Source organism: Crotalus tigris, unplaced genomic scaffold (assembly GCF_016545835.1).
Source record: "Crotalus tigris isolate CLP2741 ecotype Arizona unplaced genomic scaffold, ASM1654583v1 scf7180000024359.8030256, whole genome shotgun sequence".
NCBI classification, from domain to species: domain Eukaryota; kingdom Metazoa; phylum Chordata; class Lepidosauria; order Squamata; family Viperidae; genus Crotalus; species Crotalus tigris.
In genome coordinates this window covers 7,499,972-7,518,694 of record NW_024100528.1, presented here as the reverse complement: position 1 = coordinate 7,518,694, position 18,723 = coordinate 7,499,972, and the positions used below count along the sequence as shown (strand labels likewise).

Sequence of the window (18,723 nt, the reverse complement as noted above, 5' to 3'; positions counted from 1 at the left end):
TGTGACTTATAGTTCTACAGGTGTAACACTTAACAAATTCAGAGGTCTGCACTTAAGCAGTGCAAGCCTTGACTAAGAATTCCCAGGAAAAACCAAGATATTTCCTACTCTATTTCTCTGCTGAGGACAGGGGGTTCCTTACTGATCCTGTTTGAATAGGTTCTCTGATGTAGCTGAGAAGCCAAGGGGAGACGGTTTACATGTTTTACTATTTTCTCTATGCCTCTTCTTCAATCACCCATTAACATACAATACTGGAACAGTTCTTCCAATTTTTCTGGGTGTGCCTTATATTACTAATTATTTCTCAGTTCATTAGCAAATCCTTCTCAAAACTAGTCAATCAGAGCAAGATCATTCTGCCCCACCTGTCTTATAATTAAAAATCTGTCTCTACAATTGCTTTTTTAACTTGCAAAATTCTTAATTTGTTGTTGGTCTCCTACATGAATGGTTAAATGCATCTTTAAATATTTGCATGAAAATCTGGTAATTACCCACTAATGGATCATTGTCCTAAATGAGGGCGTAGCCTACTTGGTTTCCTATTATTATAGCATACTCAAAAGTCATCTTGGAGTGATCTATAGGAAATTCTCTTGATCCACTTGCCACAAGCAATTCACATAGGATTGTAACAAGTCAGATTGATTCCTCCAAATCTTTCTGACAAACTCCCATGAGAGTGAAGAAATATTAGTTGGGCTGTAGGCTGCTGAACTATTCTGGGATGTTGCAAATACTGTTGATCCAAATATTATTCCTTTGTCCAAAAGACTGTTATGCCATTGTGTAGCTGTGTTATTTGTGTATCAATCTGCTATTAATGTTGTAACCATAGTTCAGGAAGATTGTGGGATGCCTCAATGATCTTACGTCATCTCCATGATTAAGCCAAAGTGCAATGCCTCTGAACAGAAAGCAGTTAAGACTTTTGAGATTAATGTTAGTCTTTCAAAGTAGGTCAGATTAGGTAATAATGTGTCACAAGGATTATTAGAGCTTTGTTGTAAGGTATAACAGAATCTTGAAATTCTGTCTTCTCGTAATATAGAATGAGGGTGGGTATCTCAAGTTTCTCCCCCCCCACTTCTCAAAAGTAACTGAAAGTATGCCCAATTATTTCTATACTGCTTTTCAAGGTTGGTTTACTATACTTCTATAATACTATAAGAATACTTTGGAACTTATTCTGCAGACCCCAGGGTATGCTGAGGATCAATCTCCATCTTCAGGATATAATGGCGAGGTTTGATGCTCATCTGATAATAGTGAGGTTTTAAAGACTGATGTCAGCCCTTCGAGGTAAGCAAGGTAAACAAAGAGACACCACAGGAATTCTAGGAAAGCTACTTTATTGCTATATAGTATAATAATAAAATTGTGAAAGTCCATAGTGAGTTTCCCTCTTCCCCTTATATCAGATAAAATCAAGATAGGATTGTTTTGAATTTCTAGCACCACTTTCTCAGCATTGAGCTGCCATTTCTTCTCCCTTAATGGTTCATACATTTCTTCTCCAAGGTTCTCTCTACAGTATATTCCTTTACAGTTTTTGAACCATCATTTCTTTGTATCAAGTTTTATGGTTTACTTTCCCTGTGAAAATTAGACTTGAGGAAGGAGGAATCTTCTCTTTTGTTTGCCTAATGATGCTATATTTTTTCCTTCACTAGAGTTCTTTATACTTTGAAAATAATTGAGAAAAGGTGCTTTGAAACACTTGTGATAGTTCTGTTAAAGACCCAACTACTTTAATAAGTCTAAAACATGTCCCGTGATTATGTTTCTCTGCATTCCAAAATATTTTTTCTGAATGATTTTTATAGTACAGCATGTAATATGTTCAGATTACTGCATAAATATTAGCATATATTTATATGATGCAATACTTTACTGAAGTAAATCTAAATCAACTTTTAAACAGTATCCAGAGGTGTGGATGCCATTAAATATGCTAGAATTAATCAGATAATTAAAAACTGTTTTTAGACTTAGGCTTTGGAGTAAAATCTTTTCTGAAAGTGGTAATCTTTAGTGCTGAAAGAACAGATTCATATCTCGAAAAAATTATTTGACATTCTACTGTTCTTAGATTTAAGACAGTGCTGACAAAGAACACATTTGCACAATGAATGTTAAGTGTAATATTTGTGATAATACCTAAGCTATTTAAGTGTGCTAACATGAACAGAACCCTTAAGCGTTAATTGATGCAAAATGCAGCAGCCTGTTATCTGGTGCATGGTATAGTATCATTACATCATTTATCTACTAACAGATTTGTATTGATTGTCAACAGTTTTCTGGGCTTAATTCAAAGTGTTAATTTTAATACTTTAAGCTGGGCCAAAATATATTTGCCTACCTGATTTTCCTACATATAAGCAGAATAAAAGTTAGAAAGGGAATTTATTTGAATGTGTTAGCATTTTTTACTTACTGTCTCTGTATCCCACTTAAACATAATGATGGATTAAATATACTTCATGGAAAATAATGAAGATCCATCCTCATATCCAAGTAGTCACACCCCAAATGTATAAAAACAATGAATTTATGATGTTTCAAGAGAAAACTGTAGATTTTTGTGTTGTGATTGGTAGATTTAGAAATATAGACTATGCCTAGAACCCATTTTTGGTGCCATTTCCCTATTTTTATGCTGGAACTAGAATTCTATAGTTAATAGATCTGGATAGGAGATTCATACTAATTTTGGGAGTCTGACATCGTATGTCCCAAACATGAATATGCCAAAGCCACAAATAGATGAATGTATGGTTTCTACCTCACATCCACAAATTTTGGTAAGTGGTGGTGGGGAATCCTATGTTACAACCTCTTAAGACCATGCTAGCAAAGCTTTGAATTTGTTATTTTTAATACTGTCAGGGAGATGGAAAGTGGTTTGGGCAAATCGTCATAGAAATTTATGTATTTCCTCACACCACCCTTCCACCTACACATCGTGATTTTTGTATCGCAAGTGGCGGCCCTAGGGATCAACTGCCTTCAGCAGTAGAGCAGGAAATCCTTCCGGTCAACCAATACAAATGTGAAATCATTCAAAATGTGGGGAATTCTCCGCCACTTTTATTCTCCCCTTCCCCCATACAGGCCAGAAGTGCGCGCTCTTGGCAGACCTCTGGATTCCCTGCGCGGTTATCCGGCTCTCCTCAGGCAGGCAAAGAGGCAGGCAGACGGCAGTGGAGGGGCAGCCGCCGGCCATAGACACCTGCTTCTCCCGCCGCGGTCGTCGCAGGGGCCATAATGGGCCGGGCCCGGCGGTTTTCTTTGCCAGCACGCCGTTGTCTTCTCACGCAGCCGCTGCAATTGCGAAAGGTGGAATGAGGTCTCGCCGGTCGAGGGAGGAAAACCCAAACCCGTTATGTCATCCGCTCGCCGCTATCACTACCTGTGGAAGCCGCCACCGCCTCTAGCCACCGCTGCTTCTCGCCGGCCAAGCGGGGAAAGCAAGCAGCTCAGCTGCTACGAGCGCAGCGATCCCTTCGCCGACTTTGTCTCCCGGCGAATGTGCGGGACGCGACGAAAGAAGGAGGGGTAAAAGGGGCTGCCGAGGGAGCCGGGCCACTCCTCCGCGGGCTCCGCAGCGCAGGCGCCCTGGCAGCTACCGCAGGCAGGGGGCGGCAACATGGCGGAGTGAGCGGCGGCGGCGGCGGTTCTGGCTCCACAACAACAGCGGGGGCTGCGGAGTGGCTCTCTGGCCCCCGTCGCCCTCGCCGGTTTCCTCCCTCGCCCGGCTGGTAATACCGCGGAGGCTCTTCCCGTCTCTGTTGAAGAGGATAGGGCGAGAAGCTGCTCCGGCTAACGGGGCAGCGGAGCCCATAATAATCTCATTATAGAGTCCAGCGGGGGAGCGGCTCCTGGGACGGTCTTTCGGCGAGGCAACGGCGGCGGCTTGGTCCGGTTTAGCGGCCCCGCCGGCGTTGCTCCTGCCGTGGTCTTGCTGCTGCGGTGGAGGCGCAGCTTCTCGTTCAGGGAGGAGCACGGCGGCAAGCAGGGTCAGCAGCAGCCGAGGCTAAATGGCGAGCGACAAGTCCGTGACGGGGCCGGAGCCGCAACCGGCGGGTCTCATCCCGGTCGGGGCCAGCAGCACCGGCGGAGCTTCAGCCCCGTCACCTGCTCTCGCAGCGGTGGCTGGAGGCGGCGGCGGCGGCAGCAGCAGCTCTGCGGCCGTGATGGGGGAGCTGAGGGCATCGGGTTCTGGCTCTGTCGTGTTGCCCGCGGGGATGATTAATCCGTCCGTGCCCATCCGCAACATCCGCATGAAATTTGCCGTGTTGATCGGACTCATTCAAGTCGGGGAGGTCAGCAACAGGGACATCGTGGAGACCGTATTGAACCTGGTAAGGGGGCTCCATCCCACCAGCAGGGGCACGAGCAGTCTTCTACCCCTTCTCCATAGAAGGGAGCGCTGCCACGCTCCTTTGGGTTCACCTTGCCTTGTCTTGCCCGGGCAAGAGTCTCTAGCTCTGGAACTCCCTAACTCCACTTCTGTCCTCTTAAGTGCTCCCTCATCTTCTATCCTACTTTTCCACCCCTCATTTTGACACATCTTCCAACAGCCCATAGAAGAGGGGAGGAGTTAGGAGGTCTTCTTGAGCTACTTGGAGGCTTACCTAGGAAGTCTTTTATCTCCCACTGGTCCACAGAGAGCTCCTATAGCTTCACAGGCCTGCTTTGCCCTTAACTCGCTTCTGCCTTTTGCTATACTGGTCTTCTCCTTACTGCCTTTTCTGTCAAGTTGTTCACCACCTCCTTGAACTTGATCAGGCCTGTGGCAGCTGAATCTTTTACATCCAGAAATGAAAGGTTTTTTTCCACTGGGAATTAGTAGTTACTGCTGTTCTAGCATTGAGTTCCTCCTTTGCAATGATGAAGTTTGATTCTTTTAATCCCTTCCCCAACTTTCATGCTCAAACTCCCTTCAGATTCCATCCAACTCTATGATTTTAATATCCACATAGAACTGTATCAGCTGTAAATTAACTTGATTGCCTTCCTTACAGTACTGTATAGAATGTTGCTCTATCCCATAAAATTGCACGGCCTTATCTGTTGCTTTTCCAAATACAATATTTTATAAAACTAGATTTAATTTTATTTTCAGTTTTAATGGATTATAAATGGCTTTATTGTTAAGAAGAGGATTTGATATTAATTCCTTTTAATTATGCAAGATTAAACTATAGCTACAGATTGCATTTCTTCTCTCTAGTTGACATGTGTGAATGTTTAACCTTGCTAGCAGTTCGGTTTGACATGTTAAAAAAGGGGCTATGTCTCTTACAATGTTAATGAGATGACCTATTATTTCATTACACTAGGAATGAATTATCTGATCATTTAGAATAGATTTTTTTAGATCACTTTCATATCTAAATTATGCAAAAATGTCCCCTCCTTAGACAAGGTAGCATTTATATGGAACCCTTATTCAGTTCATGGTGTGCAAGAGTTAATGCAGAAGTATATGGCAGTATTCACCTCTATCTGTACCAGAAGTTTATTGTTTAATATCAGGGAGAAAAATAAGAATTTAGAAATGATTTACTTCCAGTTATATCTGATTTGATGCTTCTGAATGAAAGATTTGCTGTGGCAAAACTGATGAAATAGCTGAATAAATGAGAATATTTTATCTTGATGGTAAAATGAATAACCTTTGCAAACATTTGGGGGTCTTTTTGTGACTAAATTTTAAACATTCCATGTTAATTTATTACTATGGCAGAAGCCGAAATAATCACTTGGATATCTTATATTGCCTTGATTTTTAGTAAATGTTATCTAGTCTTACAGAGTGACAGTGCTGTTAACACAGTTAGAAATGGGATATTTAACATTTATAGCTTATGGATGAGTGAAAGTTAAAGCTCTGTTGGCTTTTATGAGGTTTGTGACTCTAAGATAAACTATTGGCAGTTCTTCAACATTCACATCTGTTTCTCAGTTTTCAAAGGTGTCTTTTAAAATAAACACTGTTATTTAAGTTGCTACATTTGTTTAATTTATATAAAGATACTGCTTATTTATTTCAGTAGAGCAATGGAATAAGGTTATCAAAATAAAGCAGCTTTCATTCATTAAGCAGATCATGCCCTGGAGATAAAGTGTTTAATCCATTTTCTGAATTTATTTATTATTTTGGCATTGCCTCTATGAACCTGTTGATGTGTCAGGTAATACTTTATCCATTCATAAGCCAGTAACAAATTTTGTTGGAGTATCCTCTGTTACTGCATATTAATATGTGGAATTCAGTCCCACTTGTTTTTTTTTAAAGATTTTGATGATAAACTGCTATGATGGTTTTTACATTAGAATTGGTTACTGAAATATGCACAGGATCAAGTTATGAAAGAATTAACTTTGTTTTTTTACTATGCTTAATACTTGCTGAGAGGATATGTTTCAGTATAATTTAAATATATATTGTTGCAGAAAGAATGCATTCTAGTTGAAAACTTGAAATGGTCCAGCACTCATAATGTTACTTAGTTGGAAACTTAATTGGATAATGAAATGTCTGCAAGCAAATAACAGGCTCAACTCCATGGTTGAAATCTGAGCTACATATGTTTTCTTCTATAATGGTCTTTCTCCAGCTACACAAAGAGCTATTTCTATAGGTTTCTTAAGCCTATTTGGTCTAATGGTTAAGGCACTAGGCTAGAAAACAGGAGACTGTGATTCAAGTCCTGTCTCAGCCATGAAACCAGCTGGGTGACCTTGGGCCAGTCACTCTCAGCCCAACCCACCTCACAAGGTTGTTGTTTGGAAAAAACTGGGAGTCAAAATATGTGAATTTCCTGCAATTTAAATTGTATTGCAGAAAGCGAATAACTATAATGTGATTTAGTTACATTATGGGATTTTAGATGGTACACTTGGAGCTTCATCTTAAATTGTTCTTTGGGAAAGTATCTCCCTACAGAATACAAATTAGAAGTGACAAACTCATATAAGATATGTTCATAAGAACAAGATTCAATAGCCTCTTTAAAATGAAATATTCAGTTTCTTCTTCAAAAAAAGGTAGTGTTTTGATTAATGTTAAAAATGACAAATCAGAGAAAACTAGTTTAATGACATTAAATACTTTCTAATAAATCGATTTTCATGTACAGTATTATAGAAAATTATCTATTGAACTGAAAAAAATAATTGAATTGATTTGAATTCAATTTGATTTGAAAAATTGATTCCCAATCATAAAATAAATTTGTAGATACAATATGATTTAATGATTCATTGATCTAATGTGAAAAATCGATTAGATTCAGAGATTTAATTGAATAATTTTCAATTCAAATATCTACTTTGAAGGTTCATATAACCAATTCATATTTGCAGTGAGAAAATTTTGATAATTCAAAAGGCCAGGCTATATAAATACAAGTCTACTAATAATAAGGTAAATTAATTGTCAGAATACTAGAGTAATTACTAGATTGTCTCTGTAATAGAACTGTGTACTGCTTTTGACTTGATTTGAGGAAATGCTTTAAAATATATGTAAATAAGATACAGTTTCTCATAAAGCAGGATCATGTGGCAGCTGCAGGGAACTTACTGCATTGCACACCTCTGTTAATTAATAAGATAGAACAACGAATCAGCAATACAGTTGCTAGGAGGAGGACTTCCTGACTGATTAGCCTAGCCAAATTTTTAAAAAGTGTACATGGAATCTCACCGAAATGAGTATATACTCTTATAGGAGTGCTACAGATATTGAAGTCTCTGAAAGTAAACACAGGAAATAATGAGATTGGGACATGACAAAAAAAGAAAAGTTTGCAATACTATGCATGGTGAATATATTTAGATGTCCTAAGTTAAAAATGGGTTCCAGGATATTCCTTTTAAGCCCCTTATCACAAACCTTTGTCCAAACTCATGTCTGAAGTCAAATATAATAATGATACAATTATTTGCCATTTCCCATTTGCAATCCCACTTGCATTACTCAGGTGACTCTAAGGACACAGACAAACCTCCATGTGACCTCAATGACTCTCTAAAACTGCTGGCCCACGGGCCGGATGCATCATAGCAAAACCGCGCCCACCCATTGCTGGCAATGGCAAAAAAGTCACGGTACATCGCGACACGTCTCGTGATGTTGCGAGTTTGACACCCCTGCTCTAAAAGAATACAAATGACCAGCTGTGTGCAAGGAGTATAAATCGTTCCATTCCCCACCATCCAATCAGAGCTGAAGAAGCTTCTTGGATGAGAAGTGAAACATCTTCAAAGAAAAACAAAGTCCAGTTGCCTTTTGAAAAAAGCATCTTTGGGATTGCTTTGTATAGAGTAAATAACTTTGATTAAACCATTTGTTTATAATCAAATATCAAGCATATATTTGACCACAAATTTATTGGTGTAATGATTTTTTTTAAAAAAAAATTGTTGCTGATTCCTTTTTTGATTTGAGGAAAATTGTACTGAATGGGTCTGAGAAATATCAGAGTAATGTTTTGAAAATAAATGTTCTGTTTTTATAAATGCCAAGCATGTTAATAAATCAAATTATATCCTGTTAATTAAATGAAATTGTCTGAGCTAGAATTGTATAGGTTAATAAATCCCATGTATCACATATTGAACTTTTATGCATAGTTAGAAAAAAAGTTGATAGAGAACAAGACACAGAATATTCCAAGTTAGAATAAATTATGTTTTATTTTTTCTTCTCCAGTATATATTGTAGGGCAGTATCTCCTGTTATTTTCAAACTCATTATGCATATAAACATGTACTTTTCAAATCATATTGAGAAATGACATAAGAGTTACATTAACTTAGCTCGCATCCTTTTGGGAATTGCTTTCAGGAATGGTGTATATCACTTTTGTTATAAATGATAAATTACCAACAACCCTATGAAGCAGTGGCAAATTTCTTCTGGAAGCCCTGCCAAGAAAACTTCAGGGAAATGTCTACTTAGTCACCATACTTTTTATGCCTCAGATATTTTCCTATGAAATAATTTGTAGTTGGTATGCAATATATCTTGAAAATAAATAGAGAGATGCATGTGCATTTGCTTTTAAACAAATAGCTCTCTGCAGTACTAGTTATATAAAGTACAATTTTATTAATTTAAACAACTTTTGAAACAGCATTTTTTTCACATCTGACTTGGAATTTAGAACAAGATTTTGAAGATGAGACTGGTTAAACTTTTAATGATTATCTTTGAATTCTGTGATTAAATTGGTGAGCTGGAATACTACATAGCTCAAAAGTTAATTTACATACAAGTAAATAAAACATTCTAAAACCTCTTAAATCAGCAATTTCATACATAATAGGTATATATTAAAATAAATATAAGACAATTATTGCATTGGACATTGTTTTACTTATACAGTCAAGTTGATGGCAGTAATCCCATGCAGGGACATGACAAATGGTTTAGGTCGAACTCTTAAACTATACTGAACAAAGCTGATACCATTTCCAAGGATGAATGGGATTGTACTGATAGTTTTATTTGGATGAATATAAAAGGCTTTCAATGTAGCATATTTGTAATATCTGGTTTCTTACAAGGATGCAACTTAACTGTTGCTGTTTTAATAAACAACAAAATCTGAAAAATTATGTTGAATTCTGTATATGGTGTAAATTTTCTGGTCCTTATGTGTTCCCTATATTTCCTAATAGCTGCCATTTAATTTTAACAATGAAATTCAAACTGCATGTTCTATCCTCCAAGAGAATGTTTATGACAAAGACCCTTCCATATGGCTAAGGTTGCCTAACAAACGTGTTTTTTTCATGGAAAATTGACAGGCAAAAGATTGACCAATTCAATATATGAGGCACAAGAAATGTTATATTATCCAAGAGAGTCAGAAGAGAAACTTGATAGTGCACAGATGAAGTTGAACATCTAGAGAAACAAGCAGGATTGTTCTTTCTCGAAAAAAGTCACCAAACTTGCATTAAAAATATGTTCTATCAATTGGATTCATTTGCTACATAAACTCTTATTCTCCAGGTAACTCACCCTATCCTAGGCTCAGCTAATAGCGTTTCTTGAAAAAAAAAACTACACATAAAAAAACCCCTTTTGACCTGATCCTTCAGTATTGTTTATCTTCCTGCTCTTCCACTTAGAGTAATATCTTCGAATTGACTCTGAAATATTTATTACGTCTATAGAAATGAAAGGAATAGAGCCTAGCCCTATAGCAGGGCTTGGTTCCCCTGTCAAGAGAGATTGGTAAGAGAAACTAATAAGGGAGACTTATAGATTCAACGTTCTTGCTTGTTAACACTCCTATTTCTCTCTCCAAACTGATCATGCACTGCAGTAACTTCTTTTGCCTAATTCTATTAGATAAATGTTTTCTCCCAAAGCACCAATAGCTGTTCAAATAAAGTAAATTGGTAATTCCTAATAACTAATAATCAGTTATTATCCAGGCACCATAATTGAATAAATTAGTAAAATTGTAGGCCTTGAGAATAATAGCCTCAGTGCACATAATATTTAATATGTATGTGACTTTTGACTGTACAGATTAACAGCCAGCAAAATGTGCATCTAGAATACAAAGCACACGTGAAACACTGAAATTCCCCCATAGTTAAGGAGTGTTACCTTGGAGACTTCGTGGAACCATACAATGTAAAAGACCTAAGAAAATAGATCCAAGAGATCATCCTAGGGCAGGAAACCACAACTACAGCACCCTATCGGATAGCCTTATCCAGTCACCTTGTTTTAAACATCTCAGTTGAAGGAGAGAGTTAACTATATCCTTCAGGTAATCTGTTCCATTGTTTAACATTTGTAACATCAGGAAGTTTTTCTGGTATCCAATTAAATCTACTTTTTTATAACTTCAATCCATTTTTTGAAAGAACTCCGCATAACATCCCTTGAAGAGAGTGACTGTGCCTCCTTTCAGTCTTCTCTTCTTCAGGCTGAACATTCCCAAAGCCTCTCTCCATTCTTCACAGATTTTTCCTTGTGGGCTCAATATTATTTTGTTGCATTCTTCTAAACACATTCCAGTCTAGCAACGTCCTTTCTAAAATGTAGCATCTGAACTCTGAATATTCTAGGTTTGATCTAACTGACACAGAATAGGGAGGAATAATTACTTGTTCGATCTTCACCTGTTGATGCATTTGCTTTGCAACAACAGGTGTTGCATCTTCACTTGTTTGCATTTGCTTTACTTTTTTGTAGCCACATCACACTGTTGGCCTGCCCTTATAGCTGTGGAAGGTGAAGCTATCACTGTTGGCCTGCCCTTATAGCTGTGGAAGGTGAAGCTTATTGCTTCAATAAGTCAAGGTTATGCAAATCTTATTTGTACTTCTATATAGTTTTCTGTGTGGTAGAGATTTTTCAGTCAAGGAATTAGGATATTAACAGTTAACAATTTTGCCTTTTAAAAAAGAAGCTGAAAAGTTAGAAACCGGAGTATGGATACTGCAGCTGGGATGTTTCAGTCTGAGTCTGAAAGACCTACATATTTGCTTGATTTTTTTGGAATAATTTCCTTGTAAGACTGGAAACATTGGCATATTGGGTTATGCTCCTAAAAATCCGTTGTCCAAGGAACACAATGCACTTTCAGCAATTGACTCTCTTTATATAATGTGTCATGATGAAGACCATTTATTCTATGAAATGATTTATCTGTACAATTTTTTTTTGTCCTGCTGCATTGTTGGCTACTGTGCTCTGCCGTTTCAGTAATTTTAATCTTTTAATGTTTTTAGATTTTATGGCATGGTTTTGTTTTGAAAGTTTTAGTATAACCTTCTGTTAAGTCTGACTGTTGTCATATAAAACTTTGAAATATATAATATAAAGATAATTGTAAAATTGTAATGATTATTAAAATGTCTTAATAAAATAAGGGAATATAGGTATGTATCAGGTATGTTGCATTGTTTGTAGTATTTTTCTAGAACATGTAAAAGATAATTCTAATACACTAGTGCTGTACCGTTTTCTAATATTCTGACAGATGGCTGTGTATGTATATGGTATATTTTGAAAACTTTATCTCCCAATACATACAGACTTTATTATGTGCAACTGAAACAAACAAACAAAAAACCCTATGTGATCAGCCTTCTATTCATATTCTTATTTATGCCACAGATAACCAAGAGCTAGATGACCTTCCAGCAGAGCTGGCTCTGGTATATGAAAGAAAGAAGCTAGGTGTTTTCTATTGTTGCTTTCTACTCTTAATTCTGGCAGTCTTTTACATTTAGAAAAGTAAAATAATTTTTAACTTAGCTGTTTGAATAAGGAACAATAAAAACTAATATATTCTTTAACTGAATAATTTTTAACTGAATAGTTGTTGTATCTTTATAAAAATATTTAATTTCAACGATGGTAGTTTTGTACTTTTTATGTTAAGTTATAAGTTATATCTTTTTAAAAAGAATCAGTACTATGGACTATGCAAAACAACATAATTTTTTAAAAAGTTAAATTGTTTTTGTTTGCAAATCTGCAGCTTAATTAAAATAAATAATACAGGACCTTGGTTAAACCTTTTTTAATGTATGTTACAGGTAGACTAATTTATCAGCCTATCATACTTTTGTTATAAGCATTTTCATAACATGTGGGAAGGCTCTTCTAGAGGACATACTCTCTCTACCTTCCTTTTTTTTTTGAAACACTTGTGCTAATTAAATCTCAGGATACTTTACAACATCATTGATGGTTATGTGGCTTTCCTTGACAAATTCCCATTTGGATAATTATATTGTCTATGTAAACTCACTCTGTAGTTTTTAGTTGATATAGGAATCTTCCTTAATTTCTTAAGGAAGTATGGAGTTTTGCATATTGTTTAAAATAATAGTTGAATTCCTATTACAATTGTAGTTTACACTTAATTGGTTAACATCATAAAAAGATTTAGAATTTTTTAAGATAAAACGTTGGGAAGGTTAAGATATTAACATTGAGATTCTGAGCTTGTATTGGTGATTTATGCACATATAAGCAATATTTGTAATATTTCATCAAAGCTGCACATATTTTAATTAGATATTGGAGTCTGAAAATACACATTTACTTCTTAATATATCAAAATGTGATTTGTGTGCTTTATACTCATCTAGATTATAATCTCACACATATTCTAAGACAATCTCTTTTGAATTTAATGAATGCCATATTGCTGCTGTAACATTTTTAGACAGGATGAACAGATTCAACAAGTGTATGTCAGTGCTGCCACAAACTATAGGGAACTATTGAGTGAAGTACCACAGGTTTTTATTAAGGCTCTGTGTTGTAATTATAAATTATATGAATGAGAGTTAGAAGATATTATATCCCTGCAACCTGCAGGGTTTTCTAGGCTAAGGCAGGTTCCTTAGCTTTAAATGTGCTTTTCTGCAAAGTTTAATATTCTTGAAACTACTCAAAATCCTATTAGATCAATACTGATGGTTCTACAAAATATAAAAAAAATTCTTATAACTATTTGGCTTATGTTTGTCCTATTTCCTCTACTTTTGACCCATTAGTAATTAGAGTTCATTTTAAATACTCGTGGCTCTAAAAATCTCTAATTTAATTTACTGGGTTTTTCTATGGAAAACTTGTGCTCATTAGGTTTTGACAATTCTAGAACTGCCGTCAAACAACAAATATGAGATATAGATCTCCAAATAAATTTAAACAAGATGTCATAATCCATTATATCCCTCTAGCTTATTATTTATCATTCCTCATGATTCTGAAATTTCTTAAGACCTTCACTTTAGCCAGGCTGAATTCAATACCCTTAGGTGTAGATCACTAGCATAGTTGGCAGTCATATGAGAATGGCATTAAATAATCTAATCTTGGTTACTGTGTTTATGGCGGACATGGTCCATACTGAGCGCATTTGACTCTGTCAATAGCAATTTATTATGATACATACCATAAACATATGGTATCCCTAAACAATAATGTTAACATCTTTAGAAACTTTTACAACAACGCTAGGTGCTGTGTAAAAGCAGAAAATGGCAGTGCTGACTTCTTTGCAATTATAACTCTTATAATACTCATTCTAATTGTTTATTGATGCTTTTGTCATAGTTATGCAACTACATACATTTGAAAATACTGTATGTTACTTTAAAAATAAAATAACATGAATATGTTGGACATTCAAATAAATGAGCTTGATAACTGTTTTTTGGATTAGTGAATTAGAAATGTTATTGTTTGTTCTTGTAGATAAAAATACATTGGATGATAAAAAATCCCCATTTTATATTAATGATAACAAATTTTAATAATGTTTAACATTTATAATTTGAATTTCATTTTTATATGTTTTGCATTTTTCATCATTAAATAATTGAGGGACTGCAGGATTAACGGGTCCTGGGATTTTTGGACATTGCACTGTTATATGGGTGGGGAACACAAAACACTTCTTGTCATGTCTTTTTAATTTATCTTTTTAACTGAAATTTTAGTCTTCCCCAAATCTATTCTAAACCCCCAAAGTTTGTTAATTGTTATATAAAATCATATTATTACATGTTAATAGTTCCTGTTAGTTTCTTAATATCATCTGATCTCAGACATCTCAAGAGAGTTGCATCATCATCCCCTGGGATTTCAATCATTATTTGCTTAAAGAAAAGCACAAACCTAAACAGTTTTTAGCAGTTTTTTCCTTTTCTTATTTCCATGCTTCTATTAATATAGTGGAATATTGTTTACATTAAACACTTGCTTGACATATTCTGCAAGACACGAAAGAAATTTTCTTATACAACATGCTGTTGCAAAAAAAAGCCTTAGTACAAACTGTGTAATGTTTAGCCACTATTCTGTAGTAATTTTGATAATTGATACCAACATTGCAAAAGCAGAAATTCCCCAGGGTAGAGGCAGCCTACAATACTATAAATACTAGTCCCACATTCACAGTGATTAGTATGTTTGAAGTTTAACATCCATTTGCTCGAAGTTTCCAGGACAAAAGCAGTGTTTTAACTTGTAATTGTCATCTGATAAATGAAGAATTAGAAATGTGAAGGTTCAGAAAAAAAAATCAACACTTGACTGAATCCAGTTTATGCTAACAATGAAAATTTTTGGAAATGTTTTAAAAAGCCCAAGGCACTGTGTTCTTTTAGAATACTGAGCAAGTAGAACAGGGTGCATGAATGTTTATCTCTTATATTAAACCCAAATATTTTATAAATATTTAATAGATAAATAATAATAGGCAGACTGCATCAGAAGCTTGTACAGTAACTTCTCTTCATAGAACACTAATTTAAGAAAGAGTAGAGAAATTTGTCTCAGTCTGAGCAGACTTTCAGTTTTCAGAAATAGAAATAGAAATAGAAATCAATTGAAGTGTAACCCTTAAACCTATAGCAAACCTATGACATGCATGTCATAGGTAACACACCATACTTTTTTTATTGACACACCAGGCCTCTGGACCTGTTGAAAATTGTGCGAGAAGTCCTTGCTCTCATGCAGCCTTTGAGGCACTGAAAATCACATGAACATTCTTGCACAATTCTTTAAGGTTCCAGAATATCCATGAGAGCAGGGTTTTCTTCTGAAGCTTCCAGAAAGTCCAGAGAGGAGAGTCCAAAAGAGGGGGGCTCAACAAGGTGGCATAGAGAGATCTCCTTTGTCCAAGATAGGGGGTGTATGTGACATACCAGCAAAGTCAAGGTAGGCATTTTCTGAATTTTTGATAATGCTGAGCCCAAAAGATTCACCATTATAGGTAGTCCTCAACTTACAACCATTCATTTAATGAATGGTTACAGTGGCACTGAAAAAAAGTGACAACAGTTCCTTGCACTTATGAATGTCACAGCATCACCATGTTCATGTGATCAAAATTTGGGCCCCTTGGCAATTGGCATATATTTATGACTGTTGCAGCATCCTCGGATCATGTGATCACCACTTGTGACCTTCCCAGCTGGCTTTCGACAAGCAAAGTCAATGGTGGAAGTCAGATTAACTTAATAACAACATGCTTCAGTTAACAAGTGATTTGCTTAACAACCATTGCTCTGGCTGAAGAAGCTAACAACAAAAAAATTAGTCCAGTTGCAACGATTCAACCTTCAGACAACCTTCAGACAGCTCTATCTGGATGATTGAGAACCTTCATCGACACCCTCTTTTTATCTTTTGAAATGGGAGAATTCCAGAATAAAATAAGCAGCAATTATATATATAATTCTCAAAAAAAAGCAGCAGCTGCAGGTTTCCTATTCAGATGTTCTTCAAAACTGCAAAGATAGGAACTGATGCTATGGAGTTTATTTTCTGTTGTTATTATTGATATTATTCCCATTTTATTGGCAAATTCCTGTCTTTCGGGCCTCTGAGGTTGACATTTTATATCAGAGAACAGAATCCAAAATTTGATTAGAATAGAATCTTGGTGCCTGACTAGATTTACCCTTTTCTTCCTCTAATATCCTAAAGGGTTAGACATAGTGAGTCTGAGTGTCTTATTAACACTTTTCCTATTTCCTACCTTAAAGCATTTTTTAAAGCATAGTTTGTCAGAGGTCATCTCCATGACTCTGTATAGTGCTACACAGCAGGTGAATGGGGGAAGATGACAGATAAAGGCATTGTAGTTGGTGTTGACCTTCACAGAAATATGGAGATGGCCTTCATAGAAATATTCAAGAACTATTATAAGGATAAAGTAAGTTAGTATTTAGAAGGTTCATTCAAATGTTAAGTGTCTTTGAAAATAACTATAACTTCCATTTTCTAATAATTAGTAGTAAAAAGTTCTGCTTTGCTACAGATACTAAATATATATAAAGTTAGTTTCAAATCTGCTGGGACATAAAAAATATGTAAGAGATTTCTTAGGACATTGTCAAAACCATCTTCTTTCTCAGAGCAGGAAACTAAACACCTGAATTGATTATTTAGCTCTGAACACATCCAGCAAAGGGAATCCTATTATCGCTCTCTCTAGGAAATGTTTGTTCTATTGTTAAATTGCTCTTACTGATAAGTAAGTTTTCCTAATATTCTTCTTGTTCTAATAAGATGTTGTTACCTATAAAGCGCTTCATAGCACAGGGTCTGGTTATTTGAGAGACCACCTATCTCCAGTTGTTTCTGCCCAATGAATACCTTCCAATAGAGTGGATATTCTCCAGATCCCTTCAGTTAAATGTTGCTATTTGGGTTCTATCACTGTCCTACTCTCTGGAACAGCATCCTCCCATGTCATACATATGGTGCCCACTCTCCTATGGTTCTGGAAGGCCCTTAAAACCCAACTGTGTTCCCAGGCCTGCGATTAGTGTGTCTATAGTGCGTCTATAATGTTTTTATTGTTATGGTTATTTTAAATCTGGGCTGCCATACTTAATTTTCATGTTTTTTAGAGTTTCAATTGTATATTTGGATGTTGTAAGCCACCCAGATTCTTCTGGTCGGCAGCCATAATACACGTAAACAAACAAACAAATAATTTAAGTTGGGATCTACCTTTATGTAAATTAAATCCATTAATCTGGATCCTGTACTCATCAGATCTTGACCTTCTTCCATAATGCCACTTTTCTTTTTAAGGATGCTGTTATAACCCCATCCAAATTGTCTTTTCTCATATAGTAGTTAATCAAATTTAGCTCCTTCGTTCTCTCTTTGTAAGACATTTTCTATTATCGTATTCAGTCTTGTGCACATCTCTGAAACTTTATGAGTTTTTAAAAATCCTTTTCAGTGTCATGGTCAAAACTAAATATATTACTTGAAGTGGGGTCTCATCAAAGCAAAATAAAGAGGAATGAGTTTGTGAGTTTGAAACTATGGCTCTGTTGATTCCACCTAAGTGACATTTATTATATTTGAAGCTACATCATTTTGTTAATTGGTACTTAGTTTTTAATCGTATTTATTCAAGATATTTTTCATAAATAATTATGCAGAGATTGTCCATCTATTTATTTGATTTTTCTGTTCATTTGATTTTTGAAATTGAGAACTTTGATCTTACTCTGTTAAATTTCATGTTGTTACTTTGAGCCCATTTCTCTAATCTATCAAGATAGTTTTGATTTTATTTTTGTGTTCTGTTAAACATCCCATCTAATTTTATGTCATTTATATATATTTGATATACATTCCTTTCACTTTTCATTGTGATTAAATGTTCCTTTTGCGCTATCTGAACCTTTTCCACTCTCTGAAACAGCAAATTGCCAGAAAGACAATTGAGAAATTTATCTGAGAGGACAATGCTGTCTCCCAACAAATGTTAACATAAATAAAATTTCCATGCAGAACATATTCGTTCCCCTTCAAAAGAATCTGCAATTTAGCTTTAGAAGACATCATCTTTTCTTTGCTTAGGCATTGTCAACACATTTTGTACCAGATGTTTGCATAACACTGAAAAAGAAACTAAATATGGGAGTTTATTCTGTTTCATGCAGAGCATGCAGTAGAGGTAAAAGCTGAATGGCTTGTGATGTCATTCTCATAAAATGTGATTTTTTTTAAACAAAATCACATGGTATGGTATCTTTATTTTAAAATAGCATGTTTTCACCAAGAAACAAGAGCCTACTCTGATGGAGTCATAAATAACCTTACATACAACTATTGTAACTTATCTGAGATAGACTTCACAGCTCATTTATTCCATTAGAGGCTACTCTGACAGAGTTTTT

At 35.7% G+C, this 18,723-nt stretch overlaps 1 protein-coding gene and 1 long non-coding RNA gene across 11 annotated transcripts in view; one reads left to right on the top strand and one right to left on the bottom strand.

Moving 5' to 3' along the window:
• Positions 1-3,062: 3,062 nt before the first annotated feature.
• Positions 3,063-3,575, bottom strand: LOC120300798. The gene is made up of 2 exons (XR_005554744.1): positions 3,419-3,575; positions 3,063-3,330 (listed from the first exon to the last, which is right to left on the bottom strand). It is a non-coding gene; the product is annotated as an uncharacterized LOC120300798 (long non-coding RNA).
• A 176-nt stretch (positions 3,576-3,751) lies between these two features.
• The window catches only part of NBEA (neurobeachin), a 375,860-nt gene continuing 360,888 nt past the window's right edge, over positions 3,752-18,723 (top strand). For all 10 annotated transcript variants that reach the window (XM_039327273.1, XM_039327274.1, XM_039327265.1 and 7 more), the window contains exon 1: positions 3,752-4,370. In XM_039327273.1, coding sequence (XP_039183207.1) covers positions 4,047-4,370 — 324 coding nt within the window. In that variant the 5' untranslated portion in view covers positions 3,752-4,046. The remainder of the gene's footprint in view (positions 4,371-18,723) is intronic.